Consider the following 14,506-nt stretch of genomic DNA (forward strand, 5'->3'; position numbering starts at 1 on the left):
GTAATAAAAGTGTTCTCCAATGTTAGCAAGGAGTTGGGGTGGGGGTGGGTTCTAGATGATGGTCATACTAAACTTGGGGTACCAAGGTAGTGAGTGGACTTGTCCTAAGATATAATTTCCCTTTCTGGTCACGTTAAAAGCAGGGGGTAGTTTATTATCTTTTTGTCGTAATCCATTATTGCATTTGGGAGTAAATGAGCTTCTACATATGACGCTACTAGTAAAATTTTGAGAGAGAATAAAAAGAAACACTTCCAGGACTGATAGTACTACAGAATTTAAAATGTTAATTCACCCACGCCCACAAAGCTTAACTTGACTTGGGAACGTACTCTCACTGATGTGCCCAGACTGAAGAAACCTACAAGGCTTAGAGTGCTATGGTGTTGAACAAAAGGATCTTTTATTTAAATATATTTTTGTAGATTTCAGAGATGAAAAGAGAGAGAGATAGAAACATCAATGATGAGAGAGTCATTGATCAGCTGCCTCCTGCACACGCCATATTGGGGATTGAGCCTTCAACCCAGGCATGTGCCCTGACCAGGAATCTAACCATGACCTCCTGGTTCATAGGTCAACGCTCAACCACTGAGTCATGCCAGCTGAGCAAGGATCTTAACGTCATCCATGAGGTTCTATATTACGAACTCCAAGCCTGCTGAGCTCGGCAGGAAGGTGTGAAAAAGCAGGTTGAAACATGGACCAGGACAGGTGGGCAGTGTTCTCCCAGCTCTGAAATTCAGGGAGGGGGATGGGAGTGAGTTCGCTCACTGCCCACGCATCTTCATTTTCTTTTACTTCCTTTTTTCGTATTAGAGAAAGATTTCTTAGCATTGTTACTGTTGATTTCTATTGAGGCCCAAAACACGTCATTTCCCTGCTGTGATTAAAGCTCTGTGTTCGTTGGGGGCCTGGACCCCATTGCCTCTCTAAGAATCGCCCTCAGATAACGTGATGGGATGGGGAACCCCCTTCCTCACCAGGTAGCAGTTGCGTACTTTATAGCCGAGATGCTTACAAAGCAGCCCAGTGACAACCGCCCTGATCATTTTCCATTTTTCCTGTTTTGAGTGCAACCTAATACTAGTATCAATAAAATTATAGCTGCTTATATAATAGATGACTCACTGCCCATCTCACATCATAAAGTTCAGTGTCTCTCGTCCAACTTTTGCTTCCCCTCATTCCTTCCCTGCTCCAGGATCACTCACGTGTTTATGGCTAAGAGAAAGGTTTTTTGAAGGAATTTTTTAAAAAATGTAAGAATTGCTGAAACCGGTTTGGCTCAGTGGATAGAGCATCGGCCTGCGGACTGAAGGGTCCCAGGTTCGATTCCGGTCAAGGGCATGTACCTGGGTTGCGGGCACATCCCCAGTGGGAGATGTGCAGGAGGCAACTGATCAATGTTTCTAACTCTCTATCTCTCTCCCTTCCTCTCTGTAAAAAATCAATAAAATATATTTTTTAAAAAAATGTAAGAATTGATATGCTTCCTTTTCATAAGCAAGACTCAGATGACATAGGAAGACTTCTTTCATTGTTCCTGCGGGTCTAGAGGGGACTATAAGCTGAATGTTTCCATTTGCTCTGGTACTGATGGGGGTTTCTTAGAAAGCAGGTATAATTTTAATTTTTTAAAAAATATATTTTATTGATTTTTTACAGAGAGAAAGGGAGAGAGATAGAGAGTTAGAAACATTGATGAAAGAGAAACATCAATCAGCTGCCTCCTGCACACTCCCCACTGGGAATGTGCCCGCAACCAAGGTACATGCCCTTGACCGGAATCGAACCTGGCACCCTTGAGTCCACAGGCCGACGCTCCATCCACTGAGCCAAACCGGTTAGGGCTAATTTTAATTTTTTTAAAAAAAGAAAAAGATGATTGTGAGGTTGGCCCACCTCACCTTTTGTCATTTGAAAGCGAGATGGTAACAGGGTCACCTGAGACCATTTTGGAGAGATGACTAATGGTTTTCTTCTCTTTCTGTTGCAGCCATACCAGCTGTCCTCAACAGAGCATCCCAGAGTCTACAAATAGTTAATCCTGGCCCACTGACAAGTAAGAATTGTAGTCCTTTTCCCGCCTTCAGCAGTATTATCTATGCTTTACTATAATTCAGGGGTGGGGGACCTTTTTTTTTGCCAAGTGCCATTTGGATATTTATAACATCATTCACGGGCCATACAGAATTATCAACTTAAAAATTAGCCTGCTATATTTGCTCAAACATTCAATTAACTCACCCCTACTGCCTTGGCAGGGCCAGACCAAATGATTTCAAGGGCTTTATATGGCCCGCGGGCCAGACGTTCCCCACCCCTGCTAATTCAAGCTACTGTCCTTTCCCTATTTTTATTTGGGATACAGTAACTGGATGAATGACTGGAATTGCACAGGAAAACTAAAAGATTCTTTGTCAGAATGTCTCTGTCAACTTCTCTGTGAGGCTACTTCTTCATTTCTCTAATGGGCTTGTCAATTGTGCCAGAACACAAACTGTACAATCCCCCTCTCCCCGCCAAGTTAGGGCGTCTGACGAGTCAGTCTACTCCCTCGTTAACGTGAGGGGTTGAGAGGGGTGGCTGTTTGGTTAGGTCTGGGTTTTCCCAGCTGGTATATTCCACACTTTTCACTCCGCTTACTTTCCGGAAGGAAGTGAGAAGGAATTCGTGAAAAATGTTTTGCTGAGGGTGCGTGCTCCATCCCGCATTGGAACCCTCCCCGCACACAAACATAATGCATTGCCCTGCAGACTCCCCCAAAGCCGCAGCGATTCCCCAAGCCATTGTCTTCCTCACATCATGGGGTCTGAGGAGCTGAGCATTGAGCCTTGTGCAACTACAGGCTGTGGAGTGGCGGATGTGGTGAAGAAACTCCTGCCAGTCATTTGGCATCTGTTAATGTTCTTGGTGATAAGCAAGAATACTTGCTAATTATCCTTCCTGTGTGGTGTATCCCACAGCACTCGCCTCCCTGCACAAAAGAGAGTCGTCACCCCTTCTTTCTCGCTCCCGGGGAGAGTTCTCACAGCTCAGGAGGAGCGCAGCCCCGGGCAGGCCAGCTGGGTTAGTCCCACATGCTCCCAGCACGCTGTGGGATCTCCCCTGAGCTTCACAACCTCTCTGCACCTGGGTTCTGCTCTGTTTTGCTTTGTTATCTGTAAAATAGAGATGCTAATAGTACCTAACTCATACAGTCATTATGAAATTACAAGTGTTGATATGCTTAAAGTAATGAGAATAGTGTCTGGTCCTGGGGTGTTTATTTGTATTCTCCTCTCATGGCTTAGATTTTATTCCAACAGGTATTAGAATTGAATATGAAATTTCCCGTCTTGACTCTATTTTGCATCTTAGTATCACTGTCATTTGTTTCAACCTAATGGAGACTTGTGTGTGCCCTCTCTTCCTTCTTAATACACTGTGCTGTCTGTAAGAATAGGGGTTGTATCTTATACATCCTTGTAGCCTACACAAAAAATATGCAAAAAAGAATAGAAGCCAGGTTTCCCCCAATATCTTAACCATTTTTCGGCTACCATGGAGTACCTCCATGCCCTTCAGCCGGCCTTTATGAAAGAGAGGGGCCCAGATAAACAGGCGGAGAAACTTCGCTTGCCTATTGCTATAAATACAGTCTCTCCCACAAGCCCTCTACGAACCTTAGCTTCAGGTCACGGCACTGGCGTCATGGTCTGGTCTTGGGACGTGTCACAGGACATCTCTGTTGTCATCACTATGGCATCCCGTTGGTACTTCAGCTGCCCCAGCCTGCCTGTGACCCATCGCTGCCTCCAGAAGAGCCAGAGGATCGCCCAGCTTGAAGCATTCTTTTTCATCAGATGTTTCACCCTTAAGGATCTCGTTAGCTGACAACACAGCTAAAATAAGCACAAAAGAGAAGCGTGTCTGTGCAGGGATGGCATCTTAGCGGGAATGTGCAGCATGTATTTGTTGCAGAGAACTTGAGCTTTGACCTGCATTAGAGAGCCACGCTGACACTGGGTGCTGACACTGAAGCTGACATTGAATTCTTGACAGTCCACTGTTTATAAACAATTCTGCAAGGATGCAGTCAGTAAGCACAGACGCCATGACCCTTCTAAGGAGGCAGTGTTTCTGTTGGCTCTCTCTTGCACCCACACTGGGGCAGCCCTTCCTGAGTCCCAAGCAGCACTAATCCCCAGATAATGCCCCACATCCTGCAGATACTGTTTATCCCCCTTCCACGCGTCTCTGAAGTAGCAGGAGGCAGGTAGAATTATGCGCTTTATACAGGGAGGAGCGGAGGTGTAGAGAGAACAGCTTTCCTGAGTCTCTGACTGACCAGACCAGGAAGTGTGTAAAGAGGATACCGGCTGTGCAAAGCTTGCAAAGTGAAGCATGGATAATGCATACTGTTGGTAATTCAGACAAGAGTGTTCAGTTGTCTTAAAATATGGACTTGGCAGTGACATTTTCCAGAGAACACCTGCGGCGTTTCCAGTGTCTGTGCTTCCTTACACACGGCCCTGCTTGCACGTGTCATTGTGGGAGATAAGATTCCTCATAAGATAAATATTGGGTCTTAACTTCTCCTCCTCCAGTTCCCAGCAACCTGCCGAGCCGTCATCAGAGGGAAGGAGATGGTGACCACTTAGTTTACAAGAAACCTGTTCTTCTGTGTGCTTAGGCCCGTGTCCGTGAGCTCACAGCTCAAGGTCAGCCTCCTCAAGTACCTGCAGGTCCCTTCTGGTTGTAAACAGACCTCAAGGTCTTCTATTTCTTCTGGAACCCAAACAGTAAGAAAATCATTAGAGATTTACGGGCATAGGCCTCAAAAAGCCTTGATCTTAGCTCTAATTATTATTATTTTTTTTTTAGTCTGAGAAGGATGATTAAGCTTCTCCCTAAAAATTCCAGTGGGCCTGTGTGTTCTCTATATACCAATTCCTGGTGCGGTTTCTCTTCCAAGGCGTGACACACAGTTTTCAAGGATGAGATCCAAGACAAACATTCTTTCACCCGGGGTGACCTCAGTGGGTGGCGAACACTCGTTAGTGGCTCCTAGAAGTGGAAGCGTCCCCAAGTTGGTTGTGACCTTTGAGTTCCTCTGGCCCGAGGCCTTCTGGTGTGCTGAGCTCTGCAGCCTCAAACCAGCGGGTCGCCACTGCTCTCCAGAGAGCCCTGGCTTCCGCACACAGACGCCTCTCTGAAGACGGGGCCCTGACCTGTCAGTCCAGAAAGGCCTCTCTCCACACCAGCTCCTCATGGTGGCGAACAGCTTTCAGATAATGAGCGCTTTTGCCCTGAGGACACAAAACCTGAATGCATTGTTTAGGTGCCCTGCACCTGATACAAATTAACCTGCATGTACTGGGAAAGCAGGCTATTATACATCACATTTATAAAAAGATTTATGGGAATCAAACACAGGCACCAGGTAGTGGTAGTTCAAGTAATAGTGTACCTCACGGCACACATGTGAGATAATATATATTTCAACCAGAAAAAAACTCAAGAAGTGATTAATTAGTCAATAAAGAATATATCGCTTAGAAAAGAGGGTATACAACTTCCAAAGGGCTTTTAAAAAGATAGGATTAGAAGGAAATTAATTTGCATGTAATTCACGATATATGATATGAAATAAGCTCATTCTTTTGAAGGTCAACAACTATTTAAACCAGGGGTTGGCAAACTGTGGTCCCCAGACCAGATGTTTGTTTTTGTAAATAAAACTTTATTGCAGCACAGCCCTGCCTGTTTGTCAGATTGCCTGCTGCTGTTTTGGGGCCATAATGGCCGAGTTGTGTAGCTGAAACAGACTATACATCTGCAAGCTGAACATGTTTACTATCTTGCCCTTTAAGAAAAAGTATGCCAACCCCTGTTATAAACAGGAAAATGCTTATTTCTGTAATGAATCAGTTTATGGAGCTAGAGATCATGCTTGTATTGGTCTCCTGCAGAAAATTATCTTCAGTTTGGTAGCTGACAGTAATGAGAATACAGGATTCACTGTACAATTTACTCACAGTAAGCTCCTATATTGTAAAGTAAAATTAACAAGTTTATTTATTATTGTTATTATTGTTATTATTATTCAATGTAGTCCATCCAGTGAAAGCTGAACCTCTGTAAACGTGTGGTGATGAGTGGGGTGGGCAGTGATCTGCAGTTGTCACGTGATATTGCCTTATGAAGAGCCGTGGGTGTAACACACGCTCCATATGAGGGCAAGCTGAACGCTGCAGATTTGTAGGGTTTTCATAAACTGCATTCCTGCTGAGGAATAAAGACAGAGACTCTCCCATTAGGAAACTGCACTGCCAAAGGCTCCCCAGCTTGCAATCTCACAGCATCATGGTAGATGTTGCAATTCCCACCAACGGCCTTCATGACTCTTCGGGGTTCTCAGGCGGCAGTCCTGTCTGTACAGCTGCGGTTGTCTTCTGGTCTCCGTCTGACATGGAGAGCAGCCTTTACGTCTTTGCTTTTGCCTCTCCAAATTGGATTAATGGGAAAGCAAATATTTGCAGGCGAGGCCACCTGTGCTGGCGTTGTCAGCACAGACGGTTGTGTGCACCTGTCACTGAAAAGCTCCTAGCAGGAAATGGAGCTCCTGGGCAGCATCCTTGTTGTGACGGAACTCTTTTCCTGAACTCAAATGGCTTGTGTACGGTGGTAGCTTCCTTTCCGGATTGTAGGTTCCTTTGAAGGCAGTGCCTGATCTTCTCCATCTTCATATGCTCTGCTCCCCCTCCCACAACTTCCACAGGGTCATGCACAACCTGAGGGCTTCGTATTTGTTCAATGAATAGCTTAGTGAGGTCTGGGGTTACATGAGAGCAAATGCAGGAAGGGCGTGGAGAGAGCCCTGAGCATGGATTTCCTGGTGTTTGCACTTGCCATTCCCCCAACGCTAAGGCTGACACAGATGAGTAATGTAACTATTTCCTTGACTCTGAGAGCAACAGATGCATTTTCTCTTCTACCGTCTTTCTTTCTCGTGGAAAAAAGCAGGCAGGAGGCCCCATCCGAAGTGTTGGAGGTGTTCGTTCTTACCAGACAGTAGTGGCTATGGGAACTCTGTTATTGGGTTCAGCGGGTGGCACAGGCTGTGTGCAGAGGACTATGTGTGGAGTCCGGGGAGCTGGTGGTGTGAGCTTCACATATGTACACCCAGCACGCTGCCCAAGTGCCACGAGCTTCCGTTCTCTATCTGTGCATGGAGACAGTAGCGTCTATCCCTAAGGGTCATTGTGAGGAGCAGGTGGGTACCCGGAAAAATGCCCGGCATGAGTCGGAACGGAATAGTTGTTAGATATTTTATTATGTTGGCAGCTGCTGCTGTTACTATTGCTCCTGAAAGAGTAGTGATGGCCGCCAGGGTCACTGGAAGCCCCCGCGCTCGCCCGCACCAGCTGACCAAAGCCTGTCTCCCAGTTAATTTACTTCCACTTGCTGGGAGGATGGGAAGGGCGCTGGATCTCAGAGCTGAATCATATATATAATGTTTTTTAAATCCTGACCCGAGGATATTTTTCCCATTGATTTTTAGGGAGTGGAAGGGAGAGGGAGAGACGGAGAGAAACACCGATGTGAGAGAGACACATAGATTGGCTGCCTCCCACATGCCCCCAACCAGGGCAAGGAGCCTGCAACCGAGGTACATGCCCTTGACCGGAATCGAACCCAAGACCCTTCAGCCTGCCGGCCGATGCTCTATCCACTGAGCCAAACTGGCTAGTCGTAGATTTTTTTAAGGAAATGAAATTCTCATAGACTCTAGAGCAGTGGTTCTCCTAATGCCACGATGCTTTAATACAGTTCCTCATGTTGTGGTGACCCCCAACCATAAAATTATTTTCGTTGCTACTTCATAACTGTAATGTTGCTCCTGTTATGAATCATAATGCAAATATCTGATATGCAGGATGTATTGTCATTGTTACAAGTTGAACATAATTAAAGCATAGTGATTAATCACCAAAACAATATGTAATTATATATGTGTTTTCTGATGTTCTTAAGCGACCCCTGTGAAAGGGTCATTCAACCCCCAAAAAGGTCGCAACCCACAGATTGGCGACCCACAGGTTGAGAACCACTGCTCTAGAGGATGCCTGCACAAACCCTGTCCTGCTCCTTTTTTTTTTTTTTTTTTTTAATATATTTACTGATTTCAGAGAGGAAGGAAGAGGGAGAGAGAGATAGAAACATCAATGATGAGAGAGAATCATCGATCGGCTGCCTCCTGTATGCTCCTCACCGGGAATCGAGCCCGCAACCCAGGTACGTGCCCCTGGCTGGAATCGAACCTGGGACGCTTCAGTCCGCAGGCCAACGCTCTATCCACTGAGTCAAACCGGCCAGGGCACTGTCCTGCTCCTTACAAGGACTTCACCACTGAATGTAGAGCCCCAATACAAGATAATCTCACCTTAAGACCCTATCTTAATTACATCTGCAAAGACCTTTTCCAACTAAGGTCACAGTCAGAGGTACCAGGGGTTACCACTGAGATATGTCTTTGGGGAATACAATTTAAGCCACCACATATGTCTTTTTTCATAGCCCCACCACGTATAATTCTTTGCGCACTTCTGCCAAGAACTCTGCCCTTGACATAGTAGCCCGCCATTTCTCCAGCACTTGGGCAATGCTGGAACACGCAAAGCTAAAGGCTTCTTTATTGCAGAACCACTCAGAGTCTCTAATATGTCTGGGTGCATTATGAATACCCAAGAAAAGGAAAGGAACCACAGCACATCCTGAAAATAGTAGACCAGGCAACTTCCTTTCAAGGGCGTACCTATTACTGCCACCGTGGCTGTGAGTGTTCAGGGGTGTGGGCATGTGTGTCTACCACAGTGTTCACACACTCAGACTAGGGACGTTTGTCCTGGTCCTTCCCTGAGTGTGCACAGATCCTCCGTTAAATACCCACAGAGTTCCAAGGATGTGCACGTGAACATGGATTTTAGAGGCCACCTGGTCTCTAGTCTTGACTTCAGCCACTGTGCTGGAGGGAGCCTGGTAAAATATGAGGGCGATAGAGCAGATATAAAAAGAAAGTGGAAGGGGAATGGTAACCTAGATTACACAGTGTGCTTTTTCTTTGAAAACAGCCCAGAATAACTCAAAATGGAGAAATGACTTCACCATTTCTCTTCTGATCATTCTAGGCCCTTAAAGAGGGTATCGACACGATGCATCAGTGAGTTCATAATGATACTTTTTCAAAAATAGTCACCTTTGGAGGTTACTAGGACATCTACTCATGAGTCTAAAAATTGATACATTAAAGGATAAAATCAAGCAATTACCTTGCATTTTTTGTATGAGTTGCATTTCAGGGTAACTAATAATTGGTGAAGGAAAGTTGCTTCATTTTTGTTGTTATTTTTTCCCTTTACCTAGACATGATCTAGATAAAAAAAAAAAAAATGCAGATGAAGTGGGAGGAGTCAAGAAATCACCACTTTAGAACCTCTAAGCCAGCCATGGGCAAACTACGGCCAACAGGCCGGATCCGGCCCGTTTGAAATGAATAAAACTAAAAAAAACCAAAAAACCCGTACCCTTTTATGTAATGATGTTTACTTTGAATTTATATTAGTTCACACAAACACTCCATCCATGCTTTTGTTCCGGCCCTCCGGTCCAGTTTAAGAACCCATTGTGGCTCTCGAGTCAAAAAGTTTGCCCACCCCTGCTCTAAGGACATAATGGAGTTAGGTAAAATCATCAGTGAGTGACAGAATACGCAGGGTGTACTCTGTTCTGGGTACACCAGGCTGATAACACTTTGAACCCAGATCAGTGTTATCATCGTGTGACATGTCTCTGATACAAGACTTAACAGCATCCCCCAGAAGTGTTGAACCAAGTCAAATTTAAGCCTGTAGGTCTTACTGCCAGTTTATAGGAAATAACAAGAATAGAGGAATATTTTAAATGACTTATAGGAACGCAATAAACTAAAGGAAATTATCTTCAAAAAAAAATAAGATGTAATAAAAAGGAGAGGAAATGTCCTAAATTTAAACAGACCTAAGAGACATTGTAAGGACCTAGTTTGCTTTGTGATTCAAACAAATACATTGTCAAAAGACATTTTTTAGATAGTTTTGGAAATTTGAGCACAGGGTGGGCATTAGATGATATTGTAGGATCATTATTAGTTTGTTAAGTGTGATATTGGTTGTTTTCTTTTTAAATGAGAAGAGTCCTTAGCTTTTAGAGATACAAAAGTGGGTAGCTATGGTTGAAAGATGATGAAAACAATAGATAGGGGAGGTACACAGATTAGTCAAACGCTGACCATTGTTGAAGCTAAGTGAGGAACATAGACTGGTTCATTAAACCATGCTCTTTATTTTTGTGAATATTTTCAAATAATAAAAATAGAGTAATTCCTCATGAATAGATGGTCAACCTGTCCCCAAGGAAAGACAATTCAAATTCCCAGTGGAGCAGTGAAATTATCCTTACTAGTAACCAAAGATCTATCTCTGAAAAGTTGGGCAAACCCACATAAGAACACATCAGTTGGAGAGCTGCTGTGGAAAACCAGAAAATGCTTGAGTTCTGGCTAAATAGACATTGAATGAGTTGTGCTGAAGTGTGTAGGCCTAAAGGGTTAATGTTGAAAGACATCCTTGTCCTTAGTGGCAACAAAAAGTAAATGACATGGCTAGAATTTCAGGCTATGGCCCTAGGTCATATCTGAGCTAAAGATTTCATTGCCACTGTTATCTAGTGTGATGATACCACAGCTAGTGTGATAGCTTGCACATAGTAAGCTCTGTTGTAGGCCTACTGTTGGTGCAAGCAATTTCCTAGAACTGAAGTCATATTACAGTAAATACTATTGTGTCCCAGTAGATTTCAAGACAGTGTGACCATAGAGAATTTGCATTTTGTCCCGTTGGATTAGCCTCTCACCACTCCTAAAACAGGAAACAAGGTAATATAACCAGTAGGCTTTTGATTAAATCACGGACCAGAGAGAGAGGGCAGGGAACCAGTTAGGTGCAATTTTATCAATGGAACCTTTTTCTTATTTCTAATTTCTAGTTCTTTGCTCTTGAAGCCACAACTTGAAGGTTTGCCATTTATAAGCCTACAGAGAACATTTGGCATATGGCCACCCCGTCCATGTCCACGCCACAGGGCCTGCTTTCCTCCCACTCACCTATGTCCCAGGTCAGGGACTTACGAGGCTCAGAGCAGACAGGTAGCCTAATTATTCAAGCTCACAAGTAAGAAGAAATCCAAATGGTAACCAAAAATAACAGAACTTTATTTCAGAGACAATTCAGTTCCCTTGGTGTTGCTGACTGATTTCTAGGAGCCCTGGGCTCAGTGCTCAGATGTCCCAGAAACAAAGAGAGGAATCATTTGCACCGCATGCATCTGTTCATTGGCCTGGAAACTATGAAAATTGGTTCATAACTTGGCCTGCTCTTAAAAGAAGAAGAAAGAAAATCACACACTTGAGAAAAGTTCCTAAAATAAAACCATGAAGCATGTGCCTAGATATGTCTTCCCACCAAGTCATCCTTTACGGTTCCCCTCAATGTATCTTCTATTCCTCCTGCCACTAACGTTTCATGGAGCAGGAGAAATCAAAGATGTCAAGGTTTTATGAAACATTTTAAACGAGAGGCTTTGGGCAAGCAAGTGAGAGGTGCACTGGAAATGAATTACCTGTCTGCCCCTGTCTGTATCAGCGAGTGGGCAGGTGCTCACTCATAGCTGATTACCAATGAACCCAGCAAATGTAACCCAGCATGTTCCACTCACCCCCTCCCCCCCATTCCTCTCTTTGCCAGACTGGGTTCATGTCCACGTGTTAACAGAAATCGTGACTTTCAGTCTTCAGCTGACTAGGTGAGATTTTGGCATGCAAGCTAATACAGATGAGTCTACAACCCTCATAGTAAAAGTAAAGGCATTCTTTTTCTTTGCCCAGGTAAATAAGCAAAACACAGCTCTAGAATACATTAGAGTTCAGTTCCATGAGAACAGAGATTTCTGCTTTGTCCCTTGCAGTGTACTTGGCACTAAGGACTGGCCCATGGTGGATATGAATGAAATACATCCTAAAGGAATGAATGGTCCTGCAGGACAGAAGTTCTCTGTGCTTGGACGAGTCCTTATCCTATAGGCTCAGAGCCTAGATAGAAAATATTCCTGCAAACTGACGAGGTGCTCGGGGATGCCCTGCAGCAAGGCAAGTCCAGTGAGGACATAGCTGAGACCCCACAGTGGCCGTCGGCACACTAGTCTTCATTGACTCGCCCATTCTAGATTATCAGATCGTGGTGGTAAGCAGGCTGGGAACCATGTCTCCCATATGTTCTCATATTGGGGCTTGGGGGTTTTCTTTTTCTTGTTTGGTTTATTGGTATCTGAAATTGTGCAGATAAGCATATTAAGACCACGACTTTTCCATTACCAAGCATTTTTGTTATTAACAGAGGAGGTAACTGAATCACTTAAAATGAAACAATTCCATCCTCTTTAGTGCACCATAAACACAGCCTTAGCTTTGACTGTAATGATAGGGTGTGGGTGATGCTGCTGAGAAAATGGTGTAATTATAACATTACTGTTGAGAACATTGAGCTGTGCTGTGCAAAGTTTAAGATGGGATTAAGGCCCTTTTTCGATATGAATGAGACTAATTAGCCAACTGCAAGCAGGAGCTTTGTAGTATGACATTAATAGTATAATAAAACCCCGCCTGGCTGGTGTAGCTCAGTGGTTGAGTGTTGACCTATGAACCAGGAGGTCCCAGTTCAATTCCCGGTCAGGGCACATGCCTGGGTTGCCGGCTTGATCCCCAGTAGGGGGCATGCAGGAGGCAGTCGATCAATGATTCTCTCTCATCATTAATGTTTTTATCTCTCTCTTCTTCTCCTTTCCTCTCTGAAATCAATAAAAATATTTTTTTAAATAGTATAATAAATTTCAGGGCCGAAGTAAAAATGAAGGGAAACGGATGCCTTTCTGAATTGTCATGTGTTCCTAGGATTCTGTATAAACACATCATGCTCACCAACATGAACAGGCATGGCACGGTCACGAGGAGCTAGCTTAGCACATCAGCACTCTAGCTGGTTGCCCGCCCCTCCTGGCAGAAGCACCTGACACAGGTGTATCACGTGCCTCAAGTTTTATTTCCCTGAATATGGCTTTCTTTCCTCTTTTTCCCTGACTTGTCCAATGATCCTTGATTTGAGGCTACCATGGATTTAAATGGGCAGTGTTCTCTGTCCTGGCTGGGGCATGGGTGGCCTTGTGCATTTGTAAGTCACTGGACTGTGAAATTAAATGTGTGAAGTTCATCTCAATTTAAAAAATTAAAGACCAGAGATTTCTAGCCACAAGAAAAATAAAGAAGTAGAAAGAGCAATGTCAGGAAGCCTGGCCTAGCCCCACCACATGAAAGTCGTGGACTTCTTGAAGCAGTTTTCTTCTTTTCAAAGGTGGGAATATCTGTGTTTCCACTCGCACCCGCCCAGGGATGAGGTGTGACAACGACGTGCACGGTCCTGCCAGGGGTCTGGGCTCTGTAAGCCAAGCGGAGTTCTGAGGTTTATTCTCCGAGGAGAGCAGGTTAGGGGTTGATCCCAGCCGTGGAGCAGGTGGGGAGCATGCATCCCCGCCATGTGACCAGGCTCTGGCGTTATTTCTTTGGTGCAGGAGGGCCTGGCCCACAGCGCAAGGAGTCTGTGCAGTGTGCGCATGTGCTATGGAGGATGAAAGGGAAGACGGTTTATCTTTCTGACCTCATCTCTATTTCTGACTTTCCTTAAACTATTCCTCTGTTTACCCTCCACCTCAAAATGGGGATGCCTCACCCCCCTTTGTTAATAAACATCAGGACACGGAGATTTCACTTTGCCTTGTCTCACCCATTCATTCCCTTGGTCCATGACCCTTCTACATGTATAATAATAATAATACATAATAATAGTAGTAGTACTAGTAGTGGTAATTTTCTTTTTATTATTACTAAGAAAGAGGGGGAGAAATAGAAATAGGAATAAATGTAAATACTTCCTGCACCTGACCAACAGCTTGTATGGAAACTGCCTGCAGATTTGAGCTGTTTTCACTTCCCTTATTTTGTGGCTTCGTCAACAACCAAGACAACCTGCAATACCTCCCGCCCTTAAGATTTTGTCTCTTAAACTTGACCAATATTTCCGTTCCTGGAATCAGTAATGATCATCTCTTCTGTCAGTGGTTCTCAACCTTCCTAATGCTGCGACCCTTTAATACAGTTTCTCCTGTTTTGGTGACCCCCAACCATAAAATTATTTTTGTTGCTACTTTATAACTGTAATGTTGCTACTGTTATGAATCATAATGTAAACATCTGATATGCAGGATATATTTTCATTGTTACAAATTGAACATAATTAAAGCATAGTGATTAATCACCAAAACAATATGTAATTATATATGTGTTTTCCGATGGTCTTAGGCGACCCCTGTGAAA

The 14,506-nt window shown here is 44.2% G+C and overlaps 1 protein-coding gene across 4 annotated transcripts in view; it reads left to right on the forward strand.

Annotated features, from left to right (window-relative positions):
* Nucleotides 1-14,506, forward strand: part of GHR (growth hormone receptor) — a 206,012-nt gene that overhangs the window by 145,847 nt on the left and 45,659 nt on the right. For 3 of the 4 annotated variants that reach the window (XM_036309526.1, XM_036309527.1, XM_036309529.1), the window contains one exon: nucleotides 2,000-2,065. The exons of the other annotated variant lie outside the window; for it this stretch is intronic. In XM_036309526.1, the coding sequence (XP_036165419.1) occupies nucleotides 2,000-2,065 (66 nt within the window). The remainder of the gene's footprint in view (nucleotides 1-1,999; nucleotides 2,066-14,506) is intronic. 4 annotated transcript variants of the gene reach the window in all.

This window comes from Myotis myotis, unplaced genomic scaffold (genome assembly GCF_014108235.1).
Source record: "Myotis myotis isolate mMyoMyo1 unplaced genomic scaffold, mMyoMyo1.p scaffold_m19_p_5, whole genome shotgun sequence".
Classification (NCBI taxonomy): Eukaryota; Metazoa; Chordata; class Mammalia; order Chiroptera; family Vespertilionidae; genus Myotis; species Myotis myotis.